Genomic DNA, 17,099 nt, shown 5'->3' with positions numbered 1-17,099 from the left:
GCGGGTGAGGCGGCCATGAGGAGGGCATCTGCACCCTGGTCACACCCCACAGGTGGCACAGGAGGAGGATGGCACATCAAAAGTTGGGAGTCCAGCAGGAGGGTGAAGGCTGAAGGCTCTGGATTAACCTTTAATGTCACACAGGGTCCAGGGGTCGGTGCCCGTGGCAGAGCTTGGGGATGAGGGACCCATGTCAGGGCAGCTGGGCACTCTTGGGGGGTTCACCCCAGGCAGGTTCCTGGCACAGCCATGGTGGGCAGGGGTGGGCGCTGCCATGGGGTCCAGTGGTGATCTGGGGGGCACGAGGTGGCTCAGAGGTGGCTGCTGGCCTCGCCCTTGCCAGGCAGCCCGTTGAGGGGGCTCAGCCCCGGCCGGTTGCTCTCGTTCAGCCGCCGCACGCGGTAACTCTCGTAGTGGACGTTGTGGGTGATGTCCTTCAGGTCCTGCAGGTGTGACCTGCCCGGGGTGGCAGGGGGAGGAAGGGCATCATGTCGCTGTCCCCCCCATCCTGCTGTCACCCCGTGGGGTTGCAGCACTCCCTACCCTGCCCCCCGCTCACCGGATCAGCAGGTCCCGCAGGAGGGGGAACTCGCAGTGTGCTGGGTTCTCCACTGCAAGGCAAGGCAGAGGGGCAGGGCTGGCAGGAGGGCTCGGTGGCTCTGGGATGCCCGGGCAGCGCATCCTGGCACGCTCTGGGTACCACCGGAGCCCAGCACAGCTCCGTGCCACCCGTGGCTCGGCACCCACCCAGGCAAGGACACAGCCGGGGTGCTGCTCCCTGCACCCGTGGGTGCTGGGGGTGCGAGGGGCTCTGCTCACCTTCAATGATGCCCCACTTGGTCTTGCGGCCCAGCACCCGCTTGCCGTTCACCTGGTGCTCCTGGTCTGCCCCCACCACGGCAAAGGGAATCTTCTCCTGCCAGCAGAGGCTGTGCTCGCCCCGGGTGCTGCTCCCCTGGGCTCCCCAGGGTCCCTGTCCCCCACTCTGCTCCCCAGGGGCTGGCCCCCTCCGTCCCAGCCTCCCGGCACTCACACGAATCCTGTCGTTCAGTGCCCTGTCTTCGGGGTCCTGGTCGAAATCCTCCTGTGGGTACACGCTGATGGTGTGGGTCTTCAGGTCCTCCTGGATCTGCGGGACACAGGCCTTGAGCCGGGGCTGTGGGGACGTGGGGCAGCCCGGGAGCCCCTCGGGGACCCGTCCTCACCCGCTGCTTGAATTCTGCCCGTTCCTCCAGGGTGAGCGTGTCGGCTTTGGCGATCACCGGCACCACGTTGACGATCCTGCTGAGCCGCCGCATGAACTCCAGGTCCAGCGGGCGCAGCCTGACAAGGGCCACCGTCACTCCAGGGTGTCCCCACCTCTGCCACTGGGGGATGACCCCACCACTGCCACCCCAGGGTCCCTCTGAGGTGACCCCAGCAGCATCGCCCTGAGGGACCTTCCCCACTACCACCCCAGGTTGATACCCTATCTCTGTCACCCTGAGGTGACCTCACCATCATCATCCCAGGGTGACACAACCCCACCACCGTGACCTCCCCGCCACTGTCACCATGGGGTGACCATACCACTACCACTCCAGAGTCACCCTGAGGAGTCTGCACCACCATCACCTCAGGGTGACTCCACCATTATCACCCCAGATTCCACCACCATCACCTCAGGGTGACTCCACCACCACCAGCCCAGGGTGGCACAACCACGCCGTGGTGACCCCATCCCCTACGCGTGCTGTGAGTGGGGACTCACCAGTGGCCTGTGGGGGGGACGAAGTAGACGCATCCATGGACCCGCGTGTCCGGGATCTTCCTCTTGCGGGTGATGAGGATCTCCTCCCGCAGGTACCTCTCGTACTGCTCGTTGATGTATTTGATGATGGGGTCCCAGCTGAGGATGAGGAGTTGAGGGACAGCCCTGAGCTCAACCCCTACCCCAAACTGCCACCCAGCGAGCTGGGCTCCTGCTCCCCGTTGTGTCCTACCAGTTCTCATTGTTGATCTGGTCCCCAAACCCTGGTGTGTCGGTCACCGTCAGCTTCATCTTCACCCCCTTCTCCTCGATGACTGTGGGACAGAGGTGGGTCAGGGGGGGAGAAACATTGGGGAAAAGCAGGGCACCAGGTGTGAGGGATGTTTTGAGGCTGTGAACGCAGCTTCAGGCCCCCAGCCCAGTCCCCTGCTTGTCCCAAGGGCTGGGGGGACACGACCCCGTGGTGGTGACCTTACCGTGGGTGATGGACTGGAGTTGCACTGTTTTGGGAATACGTTCCTCCTGGCCGGGCTGTGAGGATTTGCGGCTCACCTTGGACTTGAAGAGGGTGTTCACCATCGTGGACTTCCCCAGCCCGCTCTGCCCTGAGGGGACACGGGCAGCTCTGGTTTGTCCCCCAGGGCAGTAACATCTCGATATCCACTTGGGAGCAACCCAGAGGTTGGGACAACTCTGGTTTATCCCCAAATAAATTTCTTCCCCAAGTCAATAACCCCTTGGAATCCACTTGGGAGCATCCCAGAGGCTGGGATGAGTTCACCTATCAGCATTATATGCTATGTGGTACGGGATATTACTACTTTTCAACTGTTTGCTACTTAAATCAGTTAAAATAACTTAAATTTCCTTAAAATCCCTTAAAATCATGTTTTCCCTGGCATGGTGGAATCGGAGCCAGTGTTCCCACCCCACCCAGGAGCAAACCCCACGCCCAGCGCTCACCCACAACCATGATGTTGAACTCAAAGCCCGTCTTCATGGTTTTGATTTTCATCTGGTCGAGCACAGCTTCGATTCCCACGTATCCAAAGAGCTGGCAGCCCACGGGGCCGGGCGCCATGGAGAGGGGCACCGCCCCCTCCTTCTCCTCCTCCTCCTCCTCCTCCTCCGGCACGGCCGGCGGCTCCATGCTGCGCTCCTCGGGCTCCAGGCTGCTCCCTGCACCGCGGGGTGGGCAAAGCGGTGAGCCTGGACCCCTGGGTGCCCACCCCTGGGTGCCCACCCCTGCGGCGGCGGCGTTGCCCCAGCAGCCGGCGGGCACGCAGCCCCGGCACATTCCCGGGAGCCGGCGAGGCTCGGCATGGCAACGGGGCACGCCACCCCCCCGCCGCGCCGAAGGGTCCGAGGGGTTGCCGGGGGCATCTTTGGGGCGGTCGTGCCACCGGAGCCCACGGTGCCACCGGCTGCCCCGCGAGCATCGGGCACCGCGGCCGGCACCGTGCGCGCAGCCCGGACCCGCGGCGCCGCTCGGGCCCGGCACAGCGGAGCGGGGGCTCCGGCCCCGGGCAGGACGTGCCGCCCCACAGCGCACCCGGCACCGGGCACTGCTGCCCGGGGGGCACCGCGATCCCCGGCACAACCCCGAGCCCCCAGGGACACGCGGGGTCTGCCCGGGGGACGGTGCCCGGAGCGTGCCCCACACCGGGAGCCCCGTGCCCGCCCCAGCCCTTTGTGCGGCAGCCCCAAACCCCTTTCTTCCTTCTCCTCCTCCTCCTCCTGCTGCTTCCCAGCACGGCCATTGTTCGGCTCCTACCTCGGCGCCGCGGTGCCCTCGCTCAGCGCCCCGTTAGGGCCGGGGGGGTCCCCGGGGCGCCATCCGCACCCCCAGCCCCGGCGGCGCCGCAGCCCGGCCCCTTCCCTCCGCCAGCTCCCGCCTGGCACCAACCCGGCTCCGCCGAGGCTGCGGCTCCCACGCATGACCAGCATGGCAATACCCGCCCCCCGCAGCCCCCTCCCCACACAGCCAGGCCCCTGCGCCCGGTTTGTGATGGACTGGTGGGTGAGGAGGGCTGTGCCCACCCGACTGTGCCCACCCGGCACATGGCCAGCACGGATGGGGACCCCTCCCATGGCACAGGACACCCCCACCCCTCACTTTGTCCCCCATCACCCCCCGAGCGGCTGCGTGGCACTGAATGGCAGTGGGAGTGTTTGGCCGTGGGCACGATCCCCACTGGCACCCACGGGCACCGGGGACCACCCTGCTCTGTGCCCCCCACCCTCCCCAGCCCCGCACGGCGGGGTGGTGAAGGGGTGGCGGCCGTGCCAGCCGCCCCACTGCCGCAGTGCCCCACGGCGCTTGCGTCCCCCCACGCCGCAGCCTCCCCCGTATGTGCCAGCCGGCGCTTGGCACCGGCGAGGCTGGAGCGGCAGCTTGCGACGGCCCAGGCTGCGAGGGACCTGCTGAGACCGTGTCCGTGTGCCACGCAGCCAGGGGACAAGGGGCATGCGGGCAGGGGCTGGCCCGAGCCAGCCCGGGATGCCAGGGGATGATGGAGCTGAACACCTCCATTGCCATGGCAACGGCATCCCGGCGTGGCAGCCACCCCGCCCCCGGTGCCCGCTGGGTGCCGGAGTGATGGAAGGCTTGGGGACAGCAGTGTCGCATGTCCCAGCTGCCCCTGCTCCCCCTGGGTCGGGATGTTCCTCGGAAGTGGTGAAACAGCCGCGGATTTCCTGGTGACAGCGGTGACACCCGGCTGGGGGCTGGGGGAGGGCAGGATGCTCACTCCGGCGGGGATCCACCCACCCGGCACCGGCCTTGCCAACAGGGGGTTCCACAGGCTGGCAGCGACGTGGGGAGGGAGGTCCCCATCAGGGAGAGGACCCCGAAAACTACTGCAGCCCCCCGTGCCCCCAGCCTGGCCCCCCTTCCCAGTCCTTGCCAGTCTGGCAGTCGCCAGGACAGATCCAGAACCAAGTGGTGCAGCCGATGGAGCCATCCAGGGTGGTGGGCACTGCAGGCAGGGGGCAGGTGGGATATTCAGGGTGGTGGGCACTGCAGGCAGGGGGCAGGTGGAATTTGGTGCTGCACCCCCCAGCTCCCTGGGTGCAGTTCCCACAGAGGGGCTCAGCCACTGCCCTGCACCCCGTCAGGGGCAACACCAAGGAGACACCCACAGCCGGAGGGCATGTCTGGGGTGACACTGGGTGCTGCACCCACTGCTGCCTCCCCCACGGGTCCAGAGCCCTCCGTGTCCCTGCCCTCAGTGCCAAAAAGCCCCGCTGGTAATGGCCAGCAGTGGGTGGCACGTGGAAGCTCCCTGGCATCCCCACGGAGCTCCGGGGCAAATGGCTCCTGCAGCCAGACCTGTTCCAGCACTAATCACGGATGCTCTTATTTTCCAGACAGGGACAAGTAATCCCGGGTCCGTGGTCTCCTCCATGGATTTAATTACCGATGCAGGGTTAATTGGCCAGTTCCCTGGGAAGCCTGTAATAAAGCTTCAAGGGTGGAGGGTGCTGGGAGAGGATGAGCTGGGACAGGAGCTCCCTGTCCGGCTGCTCACCACTGCTCCAAACCGAGCAGCCGGGCACGGGATGGGGAGAGCCTGGCTCTGGGTCCAGCACAAGGGAGCTGACCCCTCTGGCACAGGGATGCAGGTTTTGGGGATGCACCCACTGCCCCGGTCACACCACGGCTCTGCCTTCCCAGCTGATCTGACCCAGAAACACCAGTGCCTGTCCCAGTGCCAAACACGACCTAAGGGCCAGTGGTGACAGTCCCCATCTGCAGGCAGACTCGAAGCCAGCCCGTCCGTCTGGCCGTGAGAGCCACGGGACAGGGCACGGGGTGGCTGGGGACCGTCGGTGAGCAGAAGCAGAAGTGAACCATCGAGCGAAACCCTGTGCCTGCAGCGCTGCTGGGGACAGGGGACAAGTCACCCAGCCCCGGTGGCAGCACCCTCTGCCCTCACACCGCCCTGCCCGCTGCCACCACGCCATCCCTACCTGGGCGAGCCGGCCGGAGCCGGGGCTGCTGCCGCCGAGAGCTGGTCACCGGGGCCAAATGGCTCCTGGGGTGCAAGGCAGAGGGCGGCTGCTGCCCACGGCTCCTCCTCCGCTCCTCCTCCTCCTTGCCCCGGGCCCTGCGTGGGCGACCCGGCGTGGAAGTGAAATGCTGCGGCCGGCGGCTCCCTCGGAGCTTCCTCCTGCGGGGTGTGGGACCCACCGCGCCACGGCGCCCCGAGGCCATCCGCGGGTGTCAGCGGCTGGGGGCCGGGGTGGCCTCCCGGCGGGGGAAACAGCACGTTCCCACCTCTTCCTGGCAGAGAAACCGCTGTGCCCGAGCAGTGTCTGCCAGCCCCCTGCCAGCCCGGGCCATCTGCAGGGCAGCCGGTGCCACCCGCTGCCCGCTGGCTCCTGTCCCGCCCCAGCCTGGGCACACCGCACTCGGCTGCCGGCCACCAACACGGCTCTGTCCTGAGCACTGTCCCTTCATCACCCCGGCTCCATCCCGAGCTCCGTGTCCCCATTTCCCTGCCACCCCAGCTTGCTCTTCAGTACCGTGTCCCTGTCACAGCCCTGGGCACTGTCCCTTGTCTTCCTGTGACCCTGGCTTGTCCCCAAGCACCGTGTCCCCGTGGCCCCAGCTCTGCTCTGAGCACAACTGCATCACCACAGCTTGGTCCTGAGCACCGTGTCCCTGTCACAGCCCTGAGCACTGCCTCTTGTCTTCCCGTGCCCCCGGCTTGGCCCCAGGTACCGTGCCCCCATGTCCCCGTCACCTTGGCGCCGCCCCAGCTGCTGTCCCTTTGTGTCCCCATCACTCCTGACTCAGCCCTGAACACCACATCCTTGTCCCCATCACCTGTCTCAGCCCTGAGCACTGTCCTTCAGTGCCCCCATCACTTCGCTCAGCCTCGGGCTCTGCTCCCCCGTGTCCCCATGACCCCGGCCGTGCCCGGCCCCATGCCCGGCCCGGGGAGCCGCGGGCAGCGGGGCAGCCGGGCTGGCTGGGCAGCACGGCCAGGGGCATTGCTGGGGGATGATTCACCGCGGCCCGGAGCAGATGTATGGATTCCTTCGCCGCGTCAGTACTTAGGGCCCGGCCGCGGCGGCTCCGCGACAACCCAGCGAGACGGGCAAAGAGCCCCGAGCGCCCAGCCACGGAGCAGCGGCGGTGGCGGCCGTCTCCGGCCACCCCGGCGCCCTCCGGCCCTCCCGGAGCGGCCGCTGGGAGGAGGGACACTGGCTGCCCCCTCCCCTTGCTTGGGGACGGGCACGGGCTTGGCAGCGCCCGCCCTGGCACGGCGGGAGCCGCGGGCACAGCCGGGCAGCGCTCCCCGCGGCGCCGGGCGCACGCCGAGCACGCCCCGGCGCACCTTGGCCCCCCGCCACCTCCCGCGCCCCGCGGGGAGGGAGGAACAGGATCCAGCCCCGTGCCAAGCCAGGAGGGAGGAGAGGGGAAGAAAGCGCTGGACGCGGGACAAGATCGCGGCGATAGGCGGCACGCGCGGGGCCGGCGCGATGGGCACATGTGTCCCGACCTGTCTGGAAAAGCATCAGCGCCGGGAGAACCATCAGCGCCGGGAGAAGCATCAGCGCCGGGGCTGCGGGCGGCTCGCCAGGCACCGCGGGGACGGGCGGGCCGGGAGCGCCGCCAGCTCCGCGGGCCCCGGCACGGGGGAGCGGCGGGAGCTGGCGGGGCGCCTGTCCCCAAAGTCGCCGTGACTCTTCCCGGCATCAGCTCGTGCGGGGTTTTGGCAGCGCCGCGCCCGCCGAGGGGGGCCCGGCGGAGAGAGGGACGGGGAGAAGAACAAATCCTACCGTGCTCTGGCGTCACCGCTGCCTCGCCGGGAGCCGCGGCCACCACGCAGGGTCCCCGCGGTGCCATCATCCCCAGGGCCGGCACCAGCACCAGCCCCCCGAGGAAGGCGGGCTGGGAGCTCACTTGCACCGTCTGCGGCTGCGACACCAGCCTGAAGGTGGCGGCCTGGGGGGCTGGCAGCGGTGGCAGCCCCTCGGGCCTCCCCCCAGCCGGGGCTGCCTCTCCCCGTGCCCGGGGCTGAGCCGGGGGCCGGCGGGACGGGACGGGGCTGGCGCTGAGCGTGACCCTCCGCTGCGGCCGGGACCCCGCGCCCTGCGCCGTGTCCCAGCGCCCCGGGGCTGTCTCTGTGCCATCGGATGGGGGCAGGCAGGAGGATGAGGAGGATGAGGAGGAAGGCTGGGGGGTGCGAGGCTGGGCTGCAGAGCTCTGGGTGCCCCACGGCGTCCCCAGGCCCGGCTCCTCGGCGATGTGCAGGTCCAGCGCCGGCAGAGAGCCGTGGCTGGCGGCGGCCCCGCGGAGGGGATGATCCAGCTCCACCGGGAAGACGCTGCCGTGCGACGGGACCTTCTTCAAGCCGGGGCTGGCGGCCGGGGAGCTGCCCGGTGGCTGGGGGGGCCCGGTGGGCGCGGGGCTCTCCAGGCTGGAGGACGAGCTGCGCTGGCTCTCCCCGTCACTGCCCGGCCCCGTGGCCGAGGCCTGGCGGGTCTGGAAGGAGGCGGCGCGGGCGATGCCGGTGCCGTTGGCTCGGCCGGTGGCCAGGCCGGTACCGAGCCGCGTCCGCAGCACGGGGCTGGGCGCCGGGCTGGGGCCGCTGCCCAGGCGGGGCGGGTGGCCCGGCTGCAGTGGCTGGGGGCTGTCGCCGGTGCCTGAGGACAGCAAAGAGCCGGGTGCCTCGTCCCCATCTTCTGCCTCAAATGACTTCTTGAGCGCTGGGGACAGAGAGAGAGATGGCACCGGATGCTCCCCGATGGCACTCGTCCCCTCCCCAGCCCCATGTATATCCCCCCATCACCCAGAGGTGCCCCCGATTTATGAGCCCGTCCCAGCGAGGACCCCGGCCCGGCGCCAGCTCCTCCCCAGCCCCGCGGCGCTGTCCCCGAGGGTTTTATCATTGTTCCCCGGTTGATCTGGCCGGTGCCGCCGGCTCCCCTCTCAGCACACTGCCTGCTTTATTCCCCCTGAAAGGGATCCGGCCGAGTAACCGGATCCCCGCCTGACCCTCTCCCCCTGCACCCATCCGGGCAGCCGGGAAGGATTCCTGCCCTTTCCCGGGCCTTAACCCTGGAGCCCGCTGATGGCAGGGGGGGCAGCGCCACTGCCACGCTCGGGGACTGTCACACCCCGTTCTGGTGGCTGCTGCTGCGCCTCCCACGCGGCTTCACAGCGGCCCCGAGCCCAGGGCACAGCCCTGGGTGCCAACGTGCCCCCCACGGGCCCCTTGGCTCCCCAGGGTGCCGCAGCCAGCGCTGAGCCCGTGCGGAGCTCCTGCTGGTCCCCCCTCCGGGCGCCTGGCACTGCATGTGGGACCGACCCCACGGGGGTGACCCTGGTGAAGCCCCCACGGTGCAGCCGCCCCCTCCTTCCTCCCAGCCCCGCAGGAGGCTCCCCCGGCGCTGCCCGAGGGGCTCCGCACGGTGCCGGGTCCGCGGTCCCGGGGGAACGCGGGGGGCCCAGGTTCCCCCCGGAGCCTCCCTCAGCCTCGCTGCCAAGCGCCGAGCGGCTGCTTCCCCCGGGGGCTCCGTGGGGGCGGCCCACGCTGCGCCCCTGCATCCTGTCCGCCTGTGCCAGCCTGTCCCGGCAGCCACCCGCTGGCACCAGCCCGCCCCCACCCTCCTCTTCCTCCGCCGCGGTGCCGGTACAGCGGGGCGTGAGGGTCCTGCCCGTCCCTCCCCCGGTGCCCCGTGGCCGGGCCAGGGCAGGGGGCAGAGGCCGGGGTGTGGCGCTGCCCATCACAGCTCTGCCCGGGGCAGGTAATTCTGCGGCCGGGCTGCCGGGGGCCACGGGGTCAGGAGGCCGGCGACCCCCTCCCCACATCCCCCCACACGTCTCTGCTTTGTTACCGCCCAAAATGCCTCCTTTTACCCCAAACCTGCCTCTGGCTCCTGACCCAGCCTCACCCAGGCTCCATCCAGCTGGTGTCCGGAGCGATGGGCAGGGGGAGCAACGAGGGGCTGCAGGGCAAGGTGGGGGTGGCAGAGGGCGAAGGGGGAGTGGCAGGATTGAAGGGGAGACGGTCGGATGGGGTGGCAGGAGGTTTAGAGGGGGGCAGGGTGCTCGGGGGATGGTGGGAGGTAAAGGAGTGGTGGCAGGAGGTTCAGAGGGGTTTGGGGGGGACTGAGGGGGGTCAGCCGGCAGCGGCGGGGTTAAGGTGCCCGGGGTAGGTGCACACATTCCTCCCCGGCGAGGGCAGCAGCAGCCCCGGGGTCGGGTTTCGCCGCCCGCCCCCGGCCCGGCCCCGGCTCCCCCCGCAGCCCCCGGCCCGCGGGCAGAGCGCGCACACGCGGGGAGCGCGCACACGCGGGGACACCGCGACCTCGGGTCTCGGTCCAGCCTCGGTCGCCCCCCGTGCCCACCCCACAGCCGCGCCCCCCGAGAGCAACCCCGCATCCCCCGCGCTGGGGGAGAGCAGCCCCCCACGATGCCCAGTCCCGGGGGCCACCCCGCGTCCCCACGATGTGCAGCCCCCCACGATGTGCAGTCCCCCACGATGTGCAGCCCCCACGATGTGCAGCCCCCCACGATGTGCAGCCCCCCACGATGTGCAGTCCCCCACGATGTGCAGCCCCCGTCCCCAATACCCAGCCCCCGGAGGGCAGCGCAGCCCGCTACGACGCTGAGACCTCGGGGAGCCCCCAGGCCCCCCAAGATGCCCAGCCCAGCATCCCCCCCCAATCGCAGCCCCCTGTGGGGAGCGCAGCCCCCACCATGCTCAGCCCACCCCGAGATCCCCGGCCCAGCAGCCGCAAAACCCCCGGACCGAAGCCCCGTGCCCGGTGCTCCCCCCTTGGGGACACCCCAGCCCCCACAAAAAGCCCAGCCAGCAGCATCGCCCCCAAAATCAGCGTCCGGGCGGGGGGAGCGCAGCCCCCCACGATGCTCAGCCCTTGGGGGGCACCCCCGGCCCCAGGACGCCCAGGCAGCAGCGCTCCCCCCCGGGACATCCCCCGTTCCTCCCACGGCCCCGAGGGGGCCCCGCGGCCCCGGCCGCACCTTCGAAGTCGGAGAGGATCCCGTCCAGGTGCTCCTTGACCGAGAGCCGGGCCATGGCGGGGCGGGGGGGGCCGGGGCTGCCGCCCACCCGCGACCCCCGCACGCGGAGGGGCAGCGCGGCCGAGCCCACCGAGCCCCGCGACGGGACGGGCCGGCGCCGCCTGCCCTCGGCGGGAGGGGAAGGAGGAGGGGACCGGCCGGGGGAGGGGAGGGGAAAGGGAGGGGAGGGGGAGGTCCCGCCTGCGCCCCCGCCCCGGCCCGAGACCCCCCCCTCCTCCCCGGGCCGGCCCCGCAGCTCCGCCGGCCCCGCCGCGCCCGCCCCATCCCGGGGCGCTGGGATGCTGCAGCCCCCGGCTGGGGGTCCCGGGCGGGCTGGGGGTCCCCGAGAGAGTCGGGGGGAGTTCCTGGCCAGGCTGGAGGGCTCCCGGGAAGGCTGGGGGGCCCCGGAGGGCTGGAGGATAGCGGGCAGGGCTGGAGGTCCCGGAGGAGCGGGGAGGGAGCCTGGCCGGGCTGGGGGTCCCAGGCAGGCTGGGGGGCCCTGCCAGGCTCCAGCGGCGGGGGGCTTCGAGCGGCCTCTCCTCCCCAGGTTCTGCATCACCCAGGAACTTCCAGCTGGGAGCAGGAGGAGGAAAATGCTCTGGAACCGGCAGGGCTGCTGTCGCTGTGTCCCGGCTGGGCGCGGGGTCTTTGCTGGGGTGTCACCACCCTCCGGTGTGTCCCTGCCAGGGGCTGGGTGCCGTGCTGGAGCGCCTGGAGCATCCCTGGGCACTGCGCTCCCCGCGGCCATCGCGGTGCTGTGCCCGCGGCGAGTCCCAAGGGTGGCACCGGCAGCACCCCGGGGTGGGGGTTGCGCTGGGGCTGCCCCCCCTAACCCAGGGCTGGGCCCCTCCTGCCCCCCCAGCCCGGCCGCCAAGGGTTAACCCCATCCCAGCCGGGATCGGCAGCAGATGGGAGGGGAAGGAGCTGGAAATCCCTTCTGCACACAGAGCAATCCCTTCCCCTCCCGCGGCAGAGCCCCGGCTGGGCTGGAGCACATTCCTGCCACGGCTGGGGACAGGGACACGGCCGTGGAGCCTCTGGAGACACAGCACAGGGACCAGGGCACCTGGCACTTGGTGGTGGTGGCCCTGGTCGTGGCCAGGCTTTGGGGGCGTTCAGAAGTGCCACTGGCCCATGGAACCACAGGATTGTTGTGGCTGGAAAAGTCCTGAGATCATCAAGTCCAAACATCCCTCAGCACTGCCAAGGCCAGCACTGAGCCAGGTCCCCAAGTGCCACATCCATGTCTTTAAACCCCTCCAAGGGTGGGACTCCATCACTGTCCCGGGCAGCTGTGCCAGTGCCTGACCACCCTTTCCATGAAGGAATATTCCCAATATTCAGTGTAAACCTCCCCTGGCACAGTTGAGGCCATTCCCTCTCCTCCTGTCCCTGGGAGCAGAGCCCGACCCCCCTGGCTGTCCCCTCCTGTCAGGAGTTGTGCAGAGCCACAAGGTCCCCCCTGAGCCTCCTTTTCTCCAGGCTGAGCCCCTCCCCAGCTCCCTCAGCCCCTCCTGGTGATCCTGACCCTCCCTGGCTCTGTTCCCTTCCCTGGACCTGCTCCCTCCGTGTCCCTCCTGCCACGAGTGGCCCAGAGCTGCCCCAGGGCTGGGGGTGTGTCCCCGTGCTCAGCCCCCGAGCTGGGTGGAAGGGTCAGAGCTGGGCTGGGCTGGGACCAGCTCTGGAGCTGTTCTGAAGGATGCAGAGGCCTTCAGAGCTTTAGGACTTTCCTGGAGCAGTTATGAAAAAGTTGGGGAGGTTTTAAGCCCTTTTCAGAGGAGGTGCAGAAGAGCTAGAATGGCGTGGAGCAGCTCTGATTATTTTTTTTTTATGAGTTTTTGAGAAGCTTTGGAGCTGTTTTAGGGTTGCCTGTGCTCCTCTGCTGTTGTTCAGAGGGGGTTTAGGGTAATTGCAAACTGTTTGAGTTTAGAGATGTTATTAAAAAATTTAATTCTTTTGAGAGGCACATGAAGAAGGTCCAGAGAGGGGGTTCAGAGGGGTCCAGAGGGGGTCCAGAGGGGTTTCAAGGGCCTTTTGGAGGCTCTTGGGGCACTCGAGGAGTTTCACAGCTGCACAGAGGAGGCTTGGAGAGCTTCAGAGCTGCCAGGAGACCTTTGCTATGATCCATTTTGAGCTATTTCGAGGAGTTTTAGAAGCGTTTAGAGGGCTTCAAGTGCTACTTTGAGGCAATTTGAGCGTCTTGGTGCCTTTCGGGGCTGGCTGGAGGAGCACGAGAGCTGTTTGAGCAGTTCAAGTGCTTCAGCAATGGCCAGAGCTCCATCCTTCCAGAGCCTGAGCTGCTCCGAGGAGATTTACAGCTCCTTGAAGCAGCCCAGCACCCCAGAAATACCCCCAGAGCTATTTATTTACCCCATTTCTAGAGCAGCTTTGACATGTCGGAGGTTGAGATTTCAGAGGAATTTTTAAAAGGAAGTTTTAGAGTGTTCAGGGAAATCTTTGGTGCACTCCAGAGCTGCTTGGAGGGTGTAGAGCAGTTGGGAATGCTACAGAGGTGATTTACAGATGCTCAGAGATGCTTTGGAGGTGCTCAGAGATGTTGTAGGTCCAGCTACAGGGATGGTTTAGAGCAGCTCAGGGATGTTTCAGGCAGATCAGTGGTGGTTTAGGCAGACCAGGGATGGTTTAGGGCAGCTCCAGGATGTTTCTGAGGTGCTCAGGGATGCTTAGGACAGCTCAGGGAAGGTTCAGAGCAGCTCACAGACAGTTTAGAGCACAGTAGGACTGTTTTGGAGGAGCTCTGGGATGTTTTCGGGATGTTTTATGCAGCTCAGGGATATTTTAGAGCATGTCAGGGATGTTTTGGGACAGCCCTGGGATGTTTTGGAGGAGCTCTGGGATGTTTTTGGGCAGCTCTGGGATGTTTTATGCAGCTCAGGGACATTTTGGACCACGTCAGGGATGTTCTGGAGCAGCTCTGGGGACGTTTTGGAGCCTCAGTGCTGCTGTGAGCAGCGTGGAGCAGTCTGAAGGCATCTGGGGGGGTTTTCAGAGCTCACAGGGTGGGGCAGAGCCTTTCCCAGCTCTGCTGCAGCTCCAGGGCCGCCCCGAGCGCTTCAGAGGAAAGTCTGGAGCCATCCGAGCTGGGAGCTGGGAGGGGATTTTGCACGTTCAGGCCCTTTGGGGCGGCTTAAAGGGGTGGAGGAGGCTTAGAGGGGTGGGGAGCAGCTTAGCAGGGAGGTGAGGGCGTTTAAGGGATTTTTGGAGCAGTTCAGAACAGCCGAGTGCTCCCAGGGGGTTCTCCCGGTGCGGAGGGAAGGGAAAGCTCCGTGTCCCTGCCCCAGCCTGCCCCCCCGGCCCTGGGCAGCAGGAGCAGCTCCGGGGGTCCCACCTGGATCCTCCAGGAAGGGGAAGGGGGAATTCCCCCATTCCCACCCACACAGCTTGGCTGGCTGGGGAGATTTTGGCTCCCTCCGACCTTGATTCCTCCGGATGGAATCAGGGGGGTCCAGCCTCCCTCATCCTCATCCTCATCCTCATCCTCGTCCTCATCCTCATCCTCATCCTCATCCTCCCAAAATCAGAGCATTCCAACCATGTCCAGCCTCCCTCATCCTGACCCTCATCCTCATCATCCTCATCCTCCCACAATTAGGGCACTCCTTGGTGCAGGAACATTTCCACTCGATCCACCCCACTGGAGATCCAGCACTTGGATATTTGGGATGCTCCAATCCAGCATTCAGACCCTCAGGATGCTCCAATCCTCCTCTGTGGAAAAAAAGTCTCCGGGCAGGAATAGTAACAGCTTTTAATCCGACAAGAATTGATACATCAGTTAAGACAATACCGTTGTTGCCTCTTTTTTGGGGGACTTCCTTCACATACTGGTCGGGAAAGAGGAACATTTTCAGGATGTACAGTTTTTGTTTTGTTTTTCTCTCTCCATAGGGACTTTAAAGCATGGTGAATGTGCAAGTCAGTGCTTTTTGTTTGCTTAAAACTCTTTTTTTCCCGGTGCTTATTTACAGTTACAGTACCTCTGTGAGAGCGACAGGAAAAAACAAACGATTGTTTGAGACCTGGGGATCCAGGATCCCAAGTCGAGAAAGGCAGATCTCCAATATTTATATATTTATACATATATATATATATATATATATGCTTTTGTGTATACACAGATACATTTCTCTCTTCTTTTAAAGTATTAAAAAAATGGATCAACCTTCATTCTATAAAAATACCTACTCTACAAGATAGAAAAAATTTCCCTCTCCAAGTATACACTGATTTACACCCAAAGCTTCTCTGGAAATGTACATTACGTGGCTTCTTCCCGCGGCCTCGGGGCAGGGGGGAGGCAGGGCTGGGTGCGGGAGCTCCCCGGGGTTCGGGGTTCGCCCCGACCCCGCTGCCCCGCGGGGGCTCTGCGGGATCAGCCCCGGAGGTGGCCGCGGCTCGTCGCTGTCCCCTGGGATGGGGCGGTGACAGCAGCCACGTCCCCTGCCCAGAGTCACCCCGAGGGCTGGCAGGGACCCGGGGGGAGCAGCCCCCCCCGGGATTGCTGTGGCTTCTGCTTCCAGGCCGTTCTGGCGTTCCCAAAACCTGACGAGCAGGAAGAGGAACCGCGGGGCTGGAGCCGATCCCTGGGATTCCCGCTGGCTGGCTCCTGCCGGGAGCCCGGCGGAGCAGCGGGGACAGCGGCCACTCCCGGAGCTGTCTGATGTAAACATGGCTTTTGTTCCCCAGGGAGCTGCTGGTGCTCTCCAGCTCCCCTCCCTCGGCACAGAGATTCCAGCCCCGGCCGGTGCCCGGGATGAGGAGCGAGCGCGGCTCCTCCAGCCCCTGGCCAGCCCAGCAGCGGGGGAAGGCAGCGGGGCGGGCTCTCCCTCCAGGACCGCAGCTGGCACCGGCAGAGCCCGGCCAGGCCGCTGTCCCCGGGGCTTCGGGAGCTGCGGAGCCCCCGAGGTGCTGCGTGTCCCAGCCAGGCCGAGGAGAGGCGGCCAGGGCCGGCCCCAGCGCGGGGTGAGGAGCTGCAGCCCTGCCCCGCGGCTCTGTCCCCAGTGGGGACGAGGGACAGCTCCCCCCGAGCCCGGCGGGAGGAGGAGGGAGTGGAGCCGGGATGCCGAGACGTGCCGAGCCACAGACACCGAAAATAAATAAGGAGGCAGGTGACCGAGTGAGCTGACGCCCTGTCCCCAGCAGCCCCGGCAGCCACCGAGGGCTCTGCACGCAGCACGGGGCAAGGATGGGCTGAGCCAGCTGGATGAGGCCATTTGCATTAAGTTAATTAAAAAAAAAAAAAAAACACCCAAAACCCCAAACCAAAACCAAACCCCAGCCCTGTGCGAGTCCGGGAGGCGCTTCCCTGGTTCCCAGCTCTGCCCGGTGGGTGTGTCAGGGACACTTTGGCACGGCGATGCTCGGCCGGGCAGGGCAGCAGGGCAGAGCCAGCGCTGTCGCTTCCATCTCCATCCCGAGCTCCCGCGGCTCGGAGCATCCCTCGGAGGGGCGGTGCCTGTCGGGACAGTCCCCAGCGCCACAGGCACTTCCTGCAGTGTCCCTTTCCTGAGCTCCTTCTCCAGGTTCCCTTTCACGCCTCCACAGCCAGGAGGGCTTCAAAATAACGGAGTCAGACAGCAAACCCTGGCTGCTGGTTTTCCTTTTCCCTGGTCCGTGGCTCAGTCACTCCCCGACCTGAGGCTTCCTTGTGCCTTCATCAAGTGCAAAGACGTTTGGAGTCCCTCTTCATCATCCTCTCAGAGCACCAAATCCTCCCGGCTGCATTACTTGACTTCCAGGATGGAGGGGTTGGTCTCCATGATGGCCACGATGATCCTGTCGATGTAATCCTGCAGGCGGAAGTTGATCTCCTCTTGCTTCTGGATTGCTTCCATGAGCTGCAGCAGAGGGGACAGGGAGGGAGAGGTCACTGCCTGACACTGCTCAGGGCTTCCCGTGGCTCTGTGCACCCAGGGCTGACTCCCTGCCTCTTCACTCTGGACTGGGATATTCCTGACCTTGTTTAAATGGCCACGGAAAAACTGGTTCTGCTCACTCCTGTTCCCCTTGAGCTCTCAGCCCTGGAGAGAGCAGGGAGCATCGCATCTCCACTGGATCCCCAAAATATCCAGGTGTGTTTCCTCACTTCCCGAGGTGTTAAAGATTTAATTCCAGTGTTTGTGCAGGCTCAGGCACCTCTGGTTGGTGTTCAGAGAGTTGCTGGGATCTCCCAGGGGTTTAAAGACAGCTCCAGACTGACGGACACAGCCTGTGGTGGCTGCTCTGTCCTGGAAGGGGAAGGCTGTCCCAGGGCAGGCAAAGCAGAGCTGCCAGAATCAGCAAATGGGC

General features: G+C 66.3%; 2 protein-coding genes across 4 annotated transcripts in view; both read right to left on the bottom strand.

The window, feature by feature from the left end:
• Positions 1 to 103: 103 nt before the first annotated feature.
• On the bottom strand, positions 104 to 10,861 carry LOC110470205 (uncharacterized). Its single transcript, XM_077786792.2, has 11 exons — positions 10,752 to 10,861; positions 7,541 to 8,470; positions 2,714 to 2,929; positions 2,227 to 2,355; positions 1,983 to 2,064; positions 1,751 to 1,888; positions 1,206 to 1,323; positions 1,034 to 1,129; positions 820 to 916; positions 560 to 611; positions 104 to 456 (listed from the first exon to the last, which is right to left on the bottom strand). Exons 1-11 carry the CDS (start codon positions 10,804 to 10,806, stop codon positions 312 to 314), a joined length of 2,058 nt encoding a protein of 685 aa, XP_077642918.2. The 5' UTR covers positions 10,807 to 10,861; the 3' UTR covers positions 104 to 311.
• Positions 10,862 to 14,540: 3,679 nt separating this feature from the next.
• Positions 14,541 to 17,099, bottom strand: part of RAB11FIP3 (RAB11 family interacting protein 3) — a 79,587-nt gene continuing 77,028 nt past the window's right edge. For all 3 annotated transcript variants that reach the window (XM_031506124.3, XM_031506123.3, XM_021529688.3), the window contains one exon: positions 14,541 to 16,648. In XM_031506124.3, coding sequence (XP_031361984.3) covers positions 16,535 to 16,648 — 114 coding nt within the window. In that variant the 3' untranslated portion in view covers positions 14,541 to 16,534. The remainder of the gene's footprint in view (positions 16,649 to 17,099) is intronic.

The sequence above is a fragment of the Lonchura striata genome, chromosome 14 (assembly GCF_050655825.1).
Source record: "Lonchura striata isolate lonStrDom1 chromosome 14, ASM5065582v1, whole genome shotgun sequence".
Lineage (NCBI taxonomy): Eukaryota > Metazoa > Chordata > Aves > Passeriformes > Estrildidae > Lonchura > Lonchura striata.
This window is presented reverse-complemented; position numbering and strand designations above follow the sequence as displayed.

What these genes read in the sequence shown, in the direction of transcription:
- LOC110470205 (XM_077786792.2), bottom strand. Translation starts at nt 10,806, where the DNA reads ATGGCCCGGCTCTCGGTCAAGGAGCACCTGGACGGGATCCTCTCCGAC. An exon ending in CAGATCAACAATGAGAACTG is followed by an intron (nt 1,889 to 1,982) that starts GTAGGACACAAC and finishes CCTCATCCTCAG; the next exon opens with CTGGGACCCCATCATCAAAT. An exon ending in GGGCAGAATTCAAGCAGCGG is followed by an intron (nt 1,130 to 1,205) that starts GTGAGGACGGGT and finishes TGTGTCCCGCAG; the next exon opens with ATCCAGGAGGACCTGAAGAC.